This window comes from Sebastes fasciatus, chromosome 16 (genome assembly GCF_043250625.1).
Source record: "Sebastes fasciatus isolate fSebFas1 chromosome 16, fSebFas1.pri, whole genome shotgun sequence".
Classification (NCBI taxonomy): Eukaryota; Metazoa; Chordata; class Actinopteri; order Perciformes; family Sebastidae; genus Sebastes; species Sebastes fasciatus.
The window spans coordinates 20,117,863-20,134,881 of NC_133810.1; the positions used below are offsets into that span (position 1 = coordinate 20,117,863).

The 17,019-nt window shown below is 40.4% G+C and overlaps 1 protein-coding gene across 7 annotated transcripts in view; it reads right to left on the minus strand.

The window, feature by feature from the left end:
- Positions 1-17,019, minus strand: part of cfap54 (cilia and flagella associated 54) — a 99,648-nt gene that overhangs the window by 76,715 nt on the left and 5,914 nt on the right. For 5 of the 7 annotated variants that reach the window (XM_074612184.1, XM_074612181.1, XM_074612185.1 and 2 more), the window contains exons 10-41: positions 16,906-16,986; positions 16,654-16,766; positions 16,402-16,516; positions 15,931-16,016; positions 15,678-15,815; positions 15,287-15,428; positions 15,026-15,081; positions 14,740-14,868; positions 14,308-14,539; positions 13,866-13,999; positions 12,543-12,740; positions 12,349-12,441; positions 12,052-12,240; positions 10,636-10,754; positions 10,397-10,535; positions 10,061-10,216; positions 9,665-9,787; positions 8,950-9,072; positions 8,089-8,206; positions 7,714-7,803; positions 7,509-7,635; positions 7,136-7,214; positions 6,546-6,637; positions 6,258-6,455; positions 4,469-4,641; positions 4,236-4,390; positions 3,903-4,112; positions 2,179-2,378; positions 1,679-1,814; positions 1,198-1,327; positions 810-971; positions 515-724 (exon numbers count right to left, since the gene is read on the minus strand). In XM_074612184.1, the coding sequence (XP_074468285.1) occupies positions 515-724; positions 810-971; positions 1,198-1,327; positions 1,679-1,814; positions 2,179-2,378; positions 3,903-4,112; positions 4,236-4,390; positions 4,469-4,641; positions 6,258-6,455; positions 6,546-6,637; positions 7,136-7,214; positions 7,509-7,635; positions 7,714-7,803; positions 8,089-8,206; positions 8,950-9,072; positions 9,665-9,787; positions 10,061-10,216; positions 10,397-10,535; positions 10,636-10,754; positions 12,052-12,240; positions 12,349-12,441; positions 12,543-12,740; positions 13,866-13,999; positions 14,308-14,539; positions 14,740-14,868; positions 15,026-15,081; positions 15,287-15,428; positions 15,678-15,815; positions 15,931-16,016; positions 16,402-16,516; positions 16,654-16,766; positions 16,906-16,986 (4,446 nt within the window). The remainder of the gene's footprint in view (positions 1-514; positions 725-809; positions 972-1,197; positions 1,328-1,678; positions 1,815-2,178; positions 2,379-3,902; positions 4,113-4,235; positions 4,391-4,468; positions 4,642-6,257; positions 6,456-6,545; positions 6,638-7,135; positions 7,215-7,508; positions 7,636-7,713; positions 7,804-8,088; positions 8,207-8,949; positions 9,073-9,664; positions 9,788-10,060; positions 10,217-10,396; positions 10,536-10,635; positions 10,755-12,051; positions 12,241-12,348; positions 12,442-12,542; positions 12,741-13,865; positions 14,000-14,307; positions 14,540-14,739; positions 14,869-15,025; positions 15,082-15,286; positions 15,429-15,677; positions 15,816-15,930; positions 16,017-16,401; positions 16,517-16,653; positions 16,767-16,905; positions 16,987-17,019) is intronic. The other 2 variants (XM_074612183.1, XM_074612182.1) reach the window with 2 other exon arrangements.

Consider the following 17,019-nt stretch of genomic DNA (forward strand, 5'->3'; position numbering starts at 1 on the left):
GTGAAGCAAGTAAAATAGTCCGTGGGACAGATGTAAAGCTCAGGTACCGCAGTCTTGCACTAAAATGATTAACTTCTCCTCCATATATTTACCATAGACTGATATTTATGGAAGAAAGAAAAGATATCTACCGGCTGTGATTGGTTATTCCTCATCACATGACTACGGTGCGTGCTGCAGCTTTCCAAAAGTTGAGCTATTTTTTTGTTATTATTTTTTGTTATTATTATTATTTATTTTTTACCTCGGAGCCCAGCCCTCGTGCCCTGAAAAATAGGCGCTTGGGAACGCTTGGGAACTCTAGGGAACACTTGGGAACACTTGGGAACGCTTGCGCTCTCGCCTGCCACACATCTACAACAGACAAGAGATTTGAGCGTGCAAAAGACGCACCATGTGTATGGCTCCTAACTCAGTGTCCCACCTATTGACAACTTGTCAATACATGCTTTCTCTATGTAAAATGTACCATAGAAGTCTTTCTGTGTTTTTTTTAAGTATTTTGTGCTCTTACTAATGGAGGTGGAGTATGCAGCAGTGACAGTCGGCATGTGGTCAGGGCTGATAGGGAGGCTGTAGAGAGCATTTGGAGTATTGTAGTCTTCCTCAGTCAGGTCGCAAGGTTGGTTGTTTGGAATAGGCATAACTAAGGGACTGAAATCAACCAGGCTTGCAGAATGGCTGAGACCACTGCTCTGACAGTGCGGCAACTGTGCCGCAAAGCCTGGAGAGAGACAAATACAGTGAGGGTTTCAAAAAGTTGTTGTGTGAGTGTGTGTGTGTGTCTAATCAATTAGCGCTGAACTCACAGGGCGATGTGTATGCAAGAAGTAGCAGCAGTAATGAACGACTATGCTGGAAGACCTGAAGACAATGTGGTCTTCTCTCGAGAGCTTGACGGTAACAGATCAGTGTGTCTTCTACATCCAGAGGAACGCATACAAGGGACATGGAGTGCTGTATCTCTGCACCTTAGACACACAACATATATGCATGAAAACGTTATACATGCAAACACAGTACACACTTTGTGCTTTCCACTTTATGTAACATTTTGGTAATTTTGCACAATTCATACCATATAATCTCACCATTCCACCATTTCGATGTTATTTGTCATTTACAACTGCCTAGAAACATTTTTTTGTGTGATTGAAATATTCTGACATGACATGACATGGGGCTGGCTGTTCAAACCTTTAAGGTCAACTGCGTCTCGAGGAGTGGAGTATGTGAGTGCTGCTTTCTTGTGAACGGGCGGTTGGTGTGTAAAGCGAGAGGTCCACCCAATGAGGAGCTGGGAGCCTGCGTAGCTCCTGTAAGTCACCTGAAATATAGAAAAGAAAGCACCACATACTGTATATATGCAAGTGTACACAAAAGAGATTAATAATTTAGTTATTACACCTTCAACGGGGCAAAAACACATGATGTGAATATGATTCTACATGTGCCGAAAGATAACTGTTCAAGCTCTGAAGATATTATCATCATACAAAGCCAAAAAAAAAAGGAAAAAGAAAAGAAAAGCCTGAAAATATTTAATTTCTTTTATGGTGCAAGATAATACAATATTTTACAATTACAATTACAATATTTGTTTTATTGGCATGATTTTCCTTGTTACACTTTGATTTTCACTTCAATGCTTCAACAGGTCTGTGTGGGGATGTGCTACCTCCTTGCCACTGGCCTTCTGTGTCTTGACATGGTGTGGTTGAGGGACTGCAGGTCCTCCAAAAGAACTAATCCTTTCAAGCAGCCTCCTCTGAGCGTGGACCAGTAGCGGAGTTACGATCAAGGCATAACGTTCCCTGGGATACACAAAACCATGGGCAAAAACTCTGAAATAGGTAACTCTTTGATAATGTGGCAATGTTAAGTAATAAAAAATACTGTTTTGTGTGAAAATCCACTTATTTATTAAAGGTTTCTCATATGATTTCTGTATATTTTAATATAGTGAGTGTGTGTTGTGTTCTCATTGTCCTAAAATTCTTAAAATGTAAAAGCTCCACTCAAATTCCCTTTAATAATAAGATTGTGCCCCTAATCTTTACTCATCTCTGTCTTTGATGAATGTTACTATACAAAATTATTCATTATCAAATCTTAGCTGCACTTGGAGATTCAAGATTGCAATATTGTCTGCTTTGGGAAAAAAAAAATCGCACTCACTGTGTGTATGAGTTGAAAACTAAGGCGAAGTGGGCCAGGCTTTCCCATTTGCCACTGTCATGGAGACGCTCCAGAGTGTGGAACACCAGGGTGCGGACCCAACGCAGGTCCGCCTGGGTGCTGTTATCCAGTGGGGCTGAGAAGTGGAGACTGGACTCTAGTTCATCCTCAGTCAAGTCTCTGTCATACAAACTCCACAGCTAGTAAGGACAAAGGAATGTATCATGTTCACTTTGTAGCTGTAAATGTGGTTTTGCTCAGATGACAAGATGCAGACTGTAGTGACAATAGCAATCATTGGCAGCCTATAGATTGCAACCAGGCGGCAACCTCCGGTTGTGAAAAGTGAAGCCAATCCGGATGTGCATTAAACTTGCATTCTTTCTAATAGACCGAAAGGGGTGACTCCTCTGGTTGCAAAAAGAAGTTTGATTCTATAGAAATCCCTGAGAAAATGATCCTACTTCTCACTTGATTTATTGCCTCAGTAAACATTGTAAACATGAGTTTATGGTCTCAATCACTAGTTTCAAGTCTTCAATACAGTATGAAGTTCATTTAGTAAATTATGGTCACATTTCGAGTCAAATAGACCATAAAGCAGGGTATGCTTTAGGGCAGGGGTCACCAACCTTTTTGAAACCAAGAGCTACTGATTAATGCGAAGGGCTACCAGTTTGATACACACTTAAATAAATTGCCAGAAATAGCCAATTTGCTCAATTTACCTTTAACTCTATGTTATTATTAATAATTAATGATATTTATCTTTGTGAAAACACTGATCATGTTAATGATTTCTCACAACAAATATATAGAAACAGATAAATATCAATATGCAACACTTTATTTTTATATTTTCTCTAAGTGCACATGTTTTTCAAATTTTTCAAACATTTGAAAATGATCACTTCTACGACAGTCTTGTGAAATCACAATATCCCATTTTTCTTCTCCTCATTTTCGTTGCGTCTGCTAGCTTGTTTGTATGAGCGCAACAAACGCTACGTTTTGGTCATGCGCACAATACTGACCTTTGAACTATACTAGGTCAGAGTTCATTTATATTAAACACAAAAAACATTTTAAATTTTAAGTGTTTTTATATATATATGTTGTCATTTGTAAGTTACATGCAAGTCTGATTTAAACAACAATAGCAAAAAAATAAAATAAATAAAATTTAAAAAAAATAGAGGCAGCTCACTGGTAAGTGCTGCTATTTGAGCTATTTTTAGAACAGGCCAGCGCGCGACTCATCTAGTCCTTACGGGCGACCTGTTGCCCGCGGGCACCGCGTTGGTGACCCCTGCTTTAGGGAGTGGCTACCTTGTGATTGACTTGTCGCTATCACGGCATTGTCCGGTCTGGGAGTTGTCCATCTTTTCGTCTTAGAACTTTAACCCTTTCACAGTGTGTTTTCAGTTCATGAAAGTTAATCGTAACATTTTGGTCGGCTAAAAATGTCTTATTCAGCGTTCGGTTGTACTAAGCTCCACCCTCTCCTGTCACTTATGGTTCCAAAAAAACAAGATGGCGACGGCCAAAATGCCAAACTCGAGGCTTCAAAACGGTGTCACGGTGACTATGTCCACTTCTTATATACAGTCTATGATTGCAACACACTTTGCAGTGCTTTTATACTTTATTAGTAAGGGATAATTATGTGTGTGAGTTTTTTAAACAAGCAGCTACGTGTGTGTACAGCTGTATGTGACACTTACCTCGAGTCTGTTCAGCATGTCCATGATTAGGTCAGTAGCCAGCACCAGTAGTGGGGTGAAGGTGGTGTGCAGCTGGTCCGCTGTGATGGGGGAGGGAGGTTCAAGCTGAGCAGCTCTCTGCACTAGGTCAGTGATTCTGCAGCTTTGGTCCCACACAGTCTGACACACAAACTGCAGAGTGGTCCAGTGGCTGCCGCGATGGGCCAACACCTGGAAAATATTAAAAATAGATGCATAAAATACAATACCTGGATTTAAACTGTATGGTCACATGTAATGTCAGTGTTTCTGTACTTGTGTATGAGTGTATGTCCATGTATGTGTGTGCAGTACCATGGCCCTTTGAAGATGTAAAGCAGCTTCTTTAAGTGAGTCCAGCAGCAAGGCAGCAGTGCGTCTGTGTGTCTCAATCTGCTGTTCCACCATTTGAGAGAAGTCCTCTCCCTCCTCACAACTCTCCTCTGTGTCAGAGTCATCCACTCTGACTGCTGGAAGAATAGATTGAGATAAGTGATGAAATACAGACCAGGTGATAGTTTTTCTACTTATTTTTCAGTGTTTCTCACCCTCATTTTTGCTCCTCTCTTTGTGTGCAACCACATATTCCCTAAGACCGGAGTGAGAGGAGTGTCTCTCTGAGACGCTCTCATATTTAGAAGACTGCTGTCGCTGTGGGTTCCTCCGCACCAGGACACCAGAGTAGGCCAGAGAGAAACACAAGGGATTTAACTGCCTGTAACTGAAACAAGTACATACAGAACATAATATTATAGGCATGCACACATGAATATACAACATATGCAGAATGTTTTATATTTGAAACACTAATCATAGCAATGGTGACTACAAATACGACAATATCTAACTTCCGATACGAAAAGTACGACTAAATGTCTCCCAAGAATGAGGGCCAATCAGCAACAGTATATCACTTATGCTACATTCACATCACAAGGCTAATGATCAGTTTGGATTTTTTGCCCAAATCCAATCTTTCTGCATACGTAGACTGTTCACATTCACGTTTGAAGTGACCCATATCTGACATCAGTGTGAACGGATCTCCACCCTGAAACGCCTCACATGCAACCACTAACGTCTCACACACACATGGGGGACTGCCGTCCGGTGACGCATTGTTCCAAAAATACACTCTGGAGTTGTTGGAGGCCAGTGACTGCCAGACTCTGTTACCTTTTGCTCAATCTAACAGATCTGGGTTCCCCGATACACAGATGATACTCCTAAATCATAACGTATGACTTTGTATGACTCCTAAAGAAAGACTTTTTCATTTCGGCTAATATTTAACTTTAACAGCTCTTCTGTGAACTAAGTTAAAGAAACTAAAGTAAGATGTGTAACGTTACTGTTTGAAATCCCGAAACACCGCCAGTTAGCACGTCCACTCAATTTTTATAACATGTGATTTCATTAAATCAGAGTTCTTCTTTTTGAAACATGAATTTATTTTATGACAAAATGTATCAGATGAACCGAGTAAATTGTGAAAAGTCTGTTTGATAAGTTAATTTTACATTTTAAATGATAATATTTTTTTCTGGGGTAAAATTTTTCCATATCCGATGAGAGGGTCGTACTGTAAAGGACAGAGGGTGTCGTATCCTGTACAGATTGTAAAGGCCCCTGAGCAAATTTGTGATTTGTTATATTGGGCTATACAAATAAAATTTACTTGACTTGACTGAGTAGGCAAATAAAGTCTTCAACTTACTTGACATATTGTTAAATTTAACAAAGCCAAGCTTACCGGTAAATGCTCGCAATGTTTCCCAGATAAAGCCAGTCTGCCTTAACATTTTATTAAATCAGAGTTCAACTGAGGGAAACATAACGCTGAATTTCTCAGAAGAACTGGGTAATATAGAAAGTATTTTTTGTCAGGTAACAACTATAATGAGTGGCAGATTGACACACTGTCACTGTGGAGAGAGAGATCCTTTTTCTTCTGTAGTTTCAACGGACTGCTTTGACACTGTATGGTGAGTGATCGGCACCTATGCAGTGAAGTATACCGTGGAAAAAACACACTTGAATTCATCGCATGACCAGTGATTAGATATGTATCAGATATAAGACCGCATATAAAAGTGAACCAGATATGATTGGAAAATATCTGATTTCTGTGTCCACAGAAATAAGATCTGTGTCACATGAGAGCAAAAAAAAATCGGATTTGGGCCACATTTGCTTGCAGTGTGAACGTAGCTTTAGTGTTGACATGTCATTGTAGCAAACCCTTAGGCTAGTTAATGTAACTGATGCAACCGATCAATAGTACTCAGAAAAACACAGAAAAGATGAAATAAAGTAGCTGGTATCTTGTGAGTGAACCTGTGGTGCAGGGCTCCTCCGTGCAGCTGGTCCAGGCCCTGGTAAAGCAGTGCTAGATGGGCTTGAGCCATGCTGTAGTTGAGATGAGACTTCCACACTCTCTCCTCACAGCACATGTTCCTCAGCCGGAGCTGCTTCTTGTGACGTTTCACCACAGACGACATCATGCTTAGCAGGTTTTCCACGGCTTGCTTTTCCCTACACACACATGGATAGAAGTCCAGTGCACATTTGGTTATGTGAACCCAAACATTTAATTACACACAAACACAGGCATAAATACTGTACCTCTTAGTTCTCACTCTATGAAGCATGCTGTGTGGCATCTTCTGCTTTAGTTTCTTTCTTGTATCATCGTGTGAAGGTGTGTTCGTGTTCTGCTACAAAAAGCAGCACAAAGTATTTGGGGTTAGGGTACATCCCTAATGTAATGTATTTATGGGAAGTTGTGATGGGTGTCTACAGTAAACATAAGGCACTAAAATTAAGGCATATGGCTACACAGTAGGTTGGGACCACCTTACAATATCAGAAACCAGAACACATTGTTCCACATAATGAGATTGGTGTTCTGTGTGTGCTCCTGTGAAGCAGTTTTAAAAGTTAATATACATTATCTCTTAAAACAGTTTTACATAAGTAAAAAAAGAAAGAATTTGGATTCCCATAGCTCATTACACTTGGCAAGGTCAGACTCGAATGATACCAGAGGGGCATCATCTGCAAACAGGAGAGAAGCCACCTCAACTTCTCGGTAGATCATTGTCCATAAAGTGTAATGGTAAAGAAATCTTTGTATAGCATAGATGTTCAGGATATTGTATGTTCTTGTGTACCTACATGTATGTGTTGGGTATTTGTGTGCATACTATTTTCACCTGAGGTGGTTCATTTCCTCTTTTATGCTGACTGTTTCCCTCCAAACATTTTGTGAATAGTCCCATAACCTCGTCACGCCTAACAAAGAGAGATGCATTCACAAGTCTTTATCAGCAATAGGCAAAACAGCTATCTGTAACACAGTGCAGTATGATCTATACGTAAGTGGACAGAAATGCAGTGTTTGAACTATAATTGCAAATTTCCCCACTGCGGGACCAATGAAGGAATATCTTATCTTATCTTATCTTATCTTATAAAAGTATTCATTTGAGTAAGAAAGGACACAATGATTATGAAATGAAAGTTGAAATCTATAAGTTTACCATTTCCTTTTTTTAATCAGCAGAGAGGTGAATAGTCAAAGCGCACCTGGATAGAAACTCAAACACGATTTGTCCCCACTTTAACACAAGGTCTGGGTTGCCTTCTTCCATGGTTCTCTTGAGAAGGAGTGCCGCGAACTCAATAAAATATGCCTTGTGTCTGAGCTTCATCACTATAAAAATTAAAACACAGGTGTCAATGACCAAGACTAAATATTCATTAAAAAAGTTTGTGAGTGTGTGCCACTTACCATCTTGATAGGCATCCTTTAATGTGCTGTTGGAGATCAGATCATACAATACGGTGGGATTCTCACAGTCAGTCAGTGGGCGGACAATCTCTACAGAAAAATATAACGTGAAGTTCAGGAGAAAATACTATTTGAATCAATATGTAACTGCAATATCATCTGTTATGCTTGACAACGTCTAGTAATTGTTCACAGAACAATCACTAAGTTAACCAGCTGAGAGACTCAAACAAAAATGTAATGAAATATTTGAAATTTAGTCTTCCTAAAAAGATGTTACATGCCAGTTAGTTTTGGTGAATAAGGTTAGAAAGTATTTATTATTACATTAAGTGTGTGTGTGTGTGTGTGTGTGTGTGTGTGTGTGTGTGTTACCACTATCTGTGGTGATAGCTGCTTCAGATGTAATTCTTTTATTGTTCATCCAATGCAGTGCCTTCAGTTGATGACTTATCTTCATTTCACCCTTGATTGCAGCATGATCTGTCTTAGACTACATTCACCAACACACACACACACACACACACACACACACACACACACACACACACACACAACAAAACAAACAAACAAACACTAGAATAGTGGAGCAAGATATTCTTCATTGGGTATATATTTACAAGTATTTCATATCAAAACTTCACCAAAAGTATAGCAGTCTTTTGTAAAAATCTGAAAATATATTGGGTAATCATATTAAAGGTTTTACTGATAACATTTTTATGTAGACAAATATACAGTATATACTGTGTATATATATATACACAGTAATAAAAAAACATCCACAGAGTCTTTAGAAAGGTGCCGAACAAAAGTAATGCTTTTCCTCAAAATAATTATTATGATTGTGAATTAATCATTTAAAAAAATTTGGCGGGTCCAAAATTAATGTTTTGTTTATCTCTGTGGAAGATATCTGACGTTTGGTTCCCACTTCTAACAAGGCTTGTGAGCCAATAGTTTAACAATGTTGGTATCACGTGGTAACTCTGTGTTGGCAGTTTAAGTGGAAAAAACGGATAAATGGCTGAGATTGACGTTAAGTGCCTGGCAGCGACTTGTAAGAAACATTTACTTGTGAAGTGAATGCAATGGAACAGGAGGGAGAATGCGACATCTAGTGGCTGAATGTTATCAATGTTTTCAATAGCACCTTTATTTTCATTTCATGATCTTAAGTCATTCTAAGAGTTAGGATAAATCATGATAAATCTACACTTTTCCACTGTTCCTTACATTCACAGCTTTACTGGCACATCTACTGATCTGCAGTTGGGCGTCATAGATCCCTTGGAGCAGCGTGCGACCACAGTCCATCACCACAGAAGCCATCTGATGCTCCCTGAGCACACGTAATGCCTGGTCAGGACGGATGAAGGATGAGACATTATTTTGTGCACAGCTCCTGGTTAGTTATCATTTGGGATATCAGGGAATTAAAGGCCCAGTGTGTGGATTTAGTGGCATTTAGCGGTGAGTTTGCAGATTGTAACCCACTGAATATCCTTCCACTCATCCCTCCCTTTCTAAGTATATCGGAGAACTACGGTGGCCTTCAGGTAACATAAAAATGTGAAAGGCTCTCTGTAGAGCCAGTGTTTGGTTTGTCCATTCTGGGCTACTGTACCAACATGGTGGATGCCGTGAAGAGGACCCGCTCCCTATGTAGATATGAAGCATTCATTCTAAGCTAACGAAAACATAATTCTTAGTTTCAGGTGATTATACACTAATGAAAACATAGTTATGAATATCATATTCCATTCCTACTAATAGATCCCCCTAAATCCTACAAACTGGTCCTTTAAGTAAGTCACTGTGGATGAATGTGTTTACTAAATATTGAAAAGGTGAATCAAAGTATCTGTACACTTGGTAACAATCACCACAACTTCTATCGTGTTCGCGCACATAAACAGTTTAAACTGTACATAAGCACATGTAGACCCACCTTGGACAGGTAGTAGGTGATGGAGGCTATCATGTGCATAAATGACTCTGAGGTGTTTCCACTCCATTTTTGTTTGAGAAGACCTGAATTCTCCTCCAGAACTATCAAGCATTTTTTCAGCACCTGCACATCAGAACACAGACACAGGCATTAACACACATACGTAGTTATGAATTATTTACAGTTTATATTATGTTACATTGGTAACAAAGGAAAGCTGTTGTTTGTAGGATGCCTTATATCAGGGGTTCTCAACCTTTTGCAACTGAAGGCACACTTGTGATTGTCAAAACATTTCCGAGGCACACCTTCCGTGTTGACAGAGAGGGATATTGGTTCTCAACCAATGTTGAGAACCAGTGTGCAGAACCCCTGCCTTATATGGATGAGGCATACCTGTACAACAGGGTCGCAAGTGATCTGATGGAAGATTAGAGGTGCCAAGAGGCCATAACAGCTAACTACAGCTTGCACGGCAGCGCTACTGTCATTCAACCACATTGCCAGGTCCATGGCCACCAGCATTCGGTCACACTCTGCCAGTCTGGCTTCCTGCAAACACACACGTACACATATTATGTATTTATGTTTGCAAGCAAACAAGGGACAGAAACTTTAATACTGTGATGCTGCTAACAATGATAACTCTCCAATCAACTGTGACAGTCATTCCATTTGGAAAATACATACTCCCTGTACATGTACACCTCTCTATCCAGACACATTTTTTACCTGTTCCCAGATGAATGTCACAGTAGAGTCACAATAGAGCGATCCCTGCTGAATGTTGATCTCTGTCTCAATGAAGATGGAAGTGAGGAACAACTGACACAGGTGAGGAGAGGAGTGTTGCAGGGTCTGTACACGCAGCCTTCAGCATGGTGAATGGGGATAGAACAAAAGGAGATTTGCAAATGCAAAGAAATACACATTCCTTGACTTTAACTGTGTGGATGTGTTCCCCTCCTCACCCTGTGACAGCGAGTCTATCCTGTGTGCTGTGGGACCCAGGGTCAGGGTAGGTATAGTGGATCCAAAGTTCTCTGCAGGCTCTAATCGCTACAACATACTGCTCTGTTTGAAATGCCACCTGAGGAAGGAGTCAAAAAAGCTTCAGCCGGAATCCTGCTTTTTCTCTGGCTCTGTGGGCAACAGTGTTAAAGGGACAGTTCACCCCCAAAACAAAAATGCATACTGTATGTTCCTCTTAAATGTTGTGCTATTTATCAATCTACTTTGTTTTGGTGTGAGTTGCAGAGTGTTGGAGATATCAGCCATAGAGATGTCTGCCTTCTCACCAATATAATGAGTCTCATTATGTGCTCAAAGTGCCAAAACTATTTTCTTTCTATCGAATTACACCCGCCAACTGTATCACCTCATATCAGCTAGCACTACTGAGCTAGTTACAGCTCAGCTGAGGAGGAAGCCATTAATGTTTACATCTCGCGCTGTCACGAGCATAAACCTCTCGTCTGTGAGTAGATTCACGCTTCCTTCTGCACGGTGGTATGGTTGGCGGGTGTAGTTCCTACATGAAACTGCTCACACCAAGGTCTATTGATTATCTCTTGAGTAACCGGGTAATGATTTCTGGAAAGAGACATTGCTATTGAGTTTTTCAAATGTATTTTTGGCGCTTTGAGCACCACAACCTGAGTGCCATCTAGTTCCATTATATTAGAGAGAAGGCAGACATCTCTACGGCCGATATCTCAAACACTCTGCAACCCACACCAAAACAATTTAGATTGATAAATATCAGAACAGCTAAGATGGATAATATGTATTTTGGATTTTGGGGTGAACTGTCCCTTTAAGGTATCCATCAGTTTGGGATAGGCCAAAATCCCAACAATGAGCAGCACCTGGACCCAGCAAGTGATGAGGGTCACTTTTCTCTACTGTTTTACAAACTGTTACACCTCTGTGTATATATACAGTATATATACATATTTATTACTTCTCTATACATACTACATTCCTGTCTGCACCTCTGTATATACAGTATATTTTTAGTACTTCTCATTATTACATAGTACATTCCTGTTTACATCCAGTTTTCCCATCTGAAATACTGTCATCAACAAAATTACAAATTTACATTCACATTACTATTTCATATTTACTTATGTTTACATTTATTTTAACTGCACCATTTTATGCCTTAGATTATCATTTTGCTTTTACATGTACTTGTGTGATTTCCCCTTTTATAGATACATATTTTATGAGCATTGTTAAAGGAACCTGAGACCAAAGATTTTCATTGCCAATGACTGCTTTGCTGAAATTGACATATGACAAATAAAGGACCTTGAACCTTAGGTGGTGAGGTGACAAACTAGTACCAAGTGTCTACTAGTTTTCACTAGTGTGTAGTGTACCTGCGCAAAGTGAGCCCACGTGGAGAGCAGTGGTACGGGCAAGGATGCAAGCAGTGGGAATGTTGACCCTCCTATGGTGTTGCCCAGTAGCTTTCCCTGGCTATTGTAGGCGGCTACAGCAAACACATACTTCTGGTTAGGCTCCAGCCCCTCCACCCTCAGCACACACTCACCAGATACTGCTGGTACCTGGAAACATACAAAGTCAAACCTAATGGGCACACACCAGATCATACAAGATGACAAAAATGCGATCCACTAGACCTGACACTCTTCTGTGAAAGAGATAAACTGTACCATACTTCCAGTTCCTGGCAGGCTGCAGTCTCCAAGGCGGACTTTCCGGTTAATGCCCTCATCTGCACGGCCGCAGTGCTGGTACCAGCACACCTGGAAAGAAACAAGAAAAAAAAAAAGAATAAGATAAAAAAAAAAGTATAGAATTTGTGTTTAATTATTTGCTACTTGGTAGATTAGTAATAAAATCTCACTTGTCCTTCCAAGTTATAAGGTGCTGGGGCAAAGGTTAAAGTGCGGTCAGTGCGTGAGAGCAGAATGGGGGGAGGTGGAGGGTTTTCTTCCTTCTCCTTTATCCCTCTATCTTTGTTTTCAGCTGGAGTCTTCGGGGTGGTGGAGTTATACAGTTTTCTCTCCTCCACCTCTGCTCTCTCAATCAGGGTGGAGGCCTCCTGGCAAGTGCACATTGACAAACCAGTTGATTATTCATAACACTACATGAAGCTCATCACTGAAAGTGGCTACATCTGAGTCTTTTCACTTATACAGTGTGTACAGAAATTAAATGTGCCTTTGAGGCCTGAAGTAAAGGGCTTAAATTCCAAAAATTGACAAAACTAGCTGGTTTCACTGTTAAGTATAGCTTCAGAAACAAAATAGTATTTATTAGTTCAGCCCATGTTAAGCCTAACAGGGCATTGGCTCTGTGTATATGTTATACAATACTTTCAATTGAATAATCATAGTTTATTTAAAAGTAAGCATATTTTAAAGGGACTGTTTGTAAGATTCAGAAATTGGTTGTAACAGCGACACCTGTGGCCGTTAAGTCAACGAAAGTCAGTGTCCTGTTGCTCACGCTCGCCCTACGTGAATGTGAGCGAGCATCCGTCAAAACAGTGATTAACATTATCACTCTATATTTCACCTGCTTGGCAGTAATGTTAGCTGACCAGACGAAGGTCTCTCCATGAATCAAGGGAACAGGGGAGACACCGGCACCCGGTCGGAGACGATAACGTAACTCGTTGCGGAGCACCGTCACTTCGCAAGACACGGGAAACCTCTGTTGGTCTGGAGGAGCTGTAGCATTTATTTCTGCACAAACGTCCACAGTACATTCACTAGATATTCTCAGAGCTAAACTAACTCTTCTGCAGTGTGTAGTGTGCGCGCATGCAGATGAGGTGGAGCGAGCTGTGAGTGAAGGCAGGCAGGCAGGCAGAGGAGCAGAGACTCCGGCCCTGGAGACCAAAGCTACGTTCTTACCCGCGTCCTCCGACCACGGCCAACACTGTTTTGCAAGACGGGCTTCACTAGATATAACTTCGCGGTTTTGGTGCTTCCGTGTAGTTTGTGTTGGAGTCTGAGTCTGAACAGCGTAGTCACACGCGAGCGCGCATGGGACACCGACCCGGATTGATTTATACGTGTAAGAAGTTACAAACAGTCCCTTTAAATGTACATGTACTGTACACATTTGCAGATAAACATACACCATACAGTTGTGCATGTGGAAATATCAAGTTTTTTACATTACAGGCGTAGTTGTGAGTGAATGATTGTGAATGTGTAACCTCTAGCAAACTCTTGGTGTTGATGCTGTTTTCTGGCTCCATGTTCTTGTACGCCAGTGAGGCTTTCTGGATCAGGAAAAGAGCTTTGGAAACCTTGTTCTTCTTGATCCGATCCAACAGTTCAGACTCTGCGACTAAACACAACCAACAAAGTCCCAGGACAAACCACCATATTTAAACCCATTATTTGTGTCTACATTTAGGCATGATTTATTGGTAGACATCATTTTTGAATCAATATTCTTTTCAGAACATTTAAACTGACCACTAAGCACTAACCATGACTAATTGTCAGAGATTTCAACTTCTGTTTGTAAATCAGCAAGTGCTGGATCAGGAAATTTCATTATATTTATCAATGTAAAATTGAGTACAAACTCAACCTAATTAATTCTCAAAAATCACCAATGAGTAAATTTGTCAGTGTGGCAGTGAATCTGACCTGCTTTTAGCTGCAGCAACTTGAGGGAAGCCCTGTGGTGGATGATGTCTAGCTCCAGATGAAGGTCTGTGGCCAACAGGAGCACACGTGTGGACTGAGTAATACTGACTGATTCTGCCTTAGTTTCCACTTCTTCTTTTTCCTTCTCACTTATTTCTTCTTCTTCACTTCTCTCTCCTGATGATGTCGGAGTAGATGGGGAGGGAGTCGATGGAGAGAAGGGACTAAATCTCTATCCAAATGAGAGGAAAACAGGTTTTAGTAACACTCACCCATTGTATTTTCTCAATCTACACCGATTTCCTATTATTTTTTTTACATGTTCCCAACTTACATCCCCGTGTTGAGACCCTAACTCAAGGCGACACCTGTCTTAGAATGGTGTAAAATGAATAAATGTCAGATTGATTGTTGGACAGTTTGACTGCCTACCTGCATGAAGGCAGAGTCAGTGATTGCTGAGCAATGTTCGGGCAGCAGTGTAGCTACACCCTTTGCCAAAGCTTCAAGACCCATCTCCACCATCTCACACACCTTCTGAAGCAGCTCTGTACTTGAACTCTACAAACATACACATTGGATGATGCAATATTTCTGAAACACCTGAGACAGAATACAGCACATTGGCACAATATATGTAATTTGTTTTTTCATCACATGTACATACACTTTATATAATAATAAATCCTTGTAATATACAGTCAATCCATTCACATACCTCAAGAAGAGAGAAAGAGCTTGGCTTCACACCCTCACAGTCTGCTTCACGAGCTCCTAGACATATGACATGAGAATAATAATATTATCACAGCTATGGTGAACATGAGATGTACGTGTGTGCATGTGAGTGTGGGGGGAGGTTACCCAATATCAAATACCAGAGTGATATTCTATAAAACAACACAAGATAAAGTACAAAAGATGCATGATTTTAGCTGTCAGACTGAAACTGGGCAAATGGCAGAACCTAGTTCCTCACCTGGACATTGAGTCCTGCATTCAGCTGCTCTCTCCAGCAGTACGGCCAACATGTGGATCATCTCTGCCGTCATTATGCAGTCAACAGTTGCCAGGTCACAGGCAAAGGCCACCTCACACAGCATAGACAGACACCACAGCCACTGCAAACATGTTACATGCAAGAAAAAAAATAAGTAGGATGTCAACATTAAACATAGTGTAAAAAATTACGTAAATATAAGTCAATGTATGTGTTTTATCCTGTCCAAATTAATGTTACAGTTCCCTCAGTCCTAAACTCAAAAAATTGCATTTATTAAAAAACGTTATGCTGTAGAAGATAAAAGTAGCAGTTATATATTTGACAATAACTTAAAGTTTCAGTAATGCTTACCTTTTTAAATACATACCTTGCCGTAACTATCTACCTTCTCAAGGTAGTTTGTAAACTCTAGATTTGGCAGCTGATCCCTCTGGAGCACCAGCTTCACTTTACCCCACAGAAATAAAACAACATCCAAAACCAGATCCCCATCTGGCTGCACCTCCTGCACAAACATACAGTATTTAGACACAAAAAATTAACTCTATCTCAAAACTGTAATCTTAGTCGTTGGCAGATCAACCCCAACACAAACACACACACACAACATAGAAACTTACAGGAGCAGAGCCATAAACAGACTTGTGCAGGGTGTCTACTAGGCCAGTGAATTCACAACTCATTGAGAATGAAGACTTGTGTCTGTCTGTTGGAAACATCAAACAACACGACCACATTATAATTCTGAGATAACTGAAAGAAGTGTTTTGTGATCAAGTAACTGAGGCCCATTGTCGAGCACCTTATTAGTACCTAATCAATGCTAGGTTATGAACATGAAATCGCAAAGTGTGTCAGCTAATATTTGACAGGAAGTAACTTGCTTAAGATACTCATATATTACACATACATTTGACAGCAGCTTGGCAACACAGTGAAATAATCAACCACAAGGAATCAATTAAGTCTGGGCAACAGCAATAAATGACTTGTGAGAATCCTCTGTGGCCAGTTTCTCCTAATCCATTTATCCATTTTATAAAGGTTTAGAGACTGGTGATCCATATGTGGCACAATTTCAATTTTGCTACCATCAATCATGTTGTCCTCTTTAGGATGGCTCCTCTGGGAAGACAGCAGACGGCTGAAACTGTCAAGTAAAGCAAGCTCCAGCTCGGCCCTCCTGAATGACTGACCTTCCACACCCTGACACAGAAAGAGATACTCAAGATCCATTCAGAGACACAGCACAAATTGGAAACTTGAGCATACACAAGTGAGAACTGATAGAAATGGAGTGTATTCCCCTTTTCTGAATAATGAGTTGCCTGTGTGCTACTCACAGACAAAACCTGGAGCATCTCTCTGGCAAGTTCGGTGAAAGCATCTGGCTGCCTGTACTGAAACAACATCTTAACAAACCTCATCGCAGACATGATGGGTACTTTGTTTTCTCCTAGCGACAAAAGACATCACATTACTTCACAATTATTTCCAAACCACTGCACAAAACAAACACCTTGCAACATATGATAAAGTGCTGTACATGTTGATTGAAATGTGAGAAAAAAAGGACAAAGGAAACATGGACTAACCTGTAATGGCTAAATCCATTAGAGTGGATGTTGGTGTCAGTGCACTGAGACTCACATGAGACTCACTAGTAGTTACAACTCCTTCACAAACAGGAAGATACCAGCACATTACTC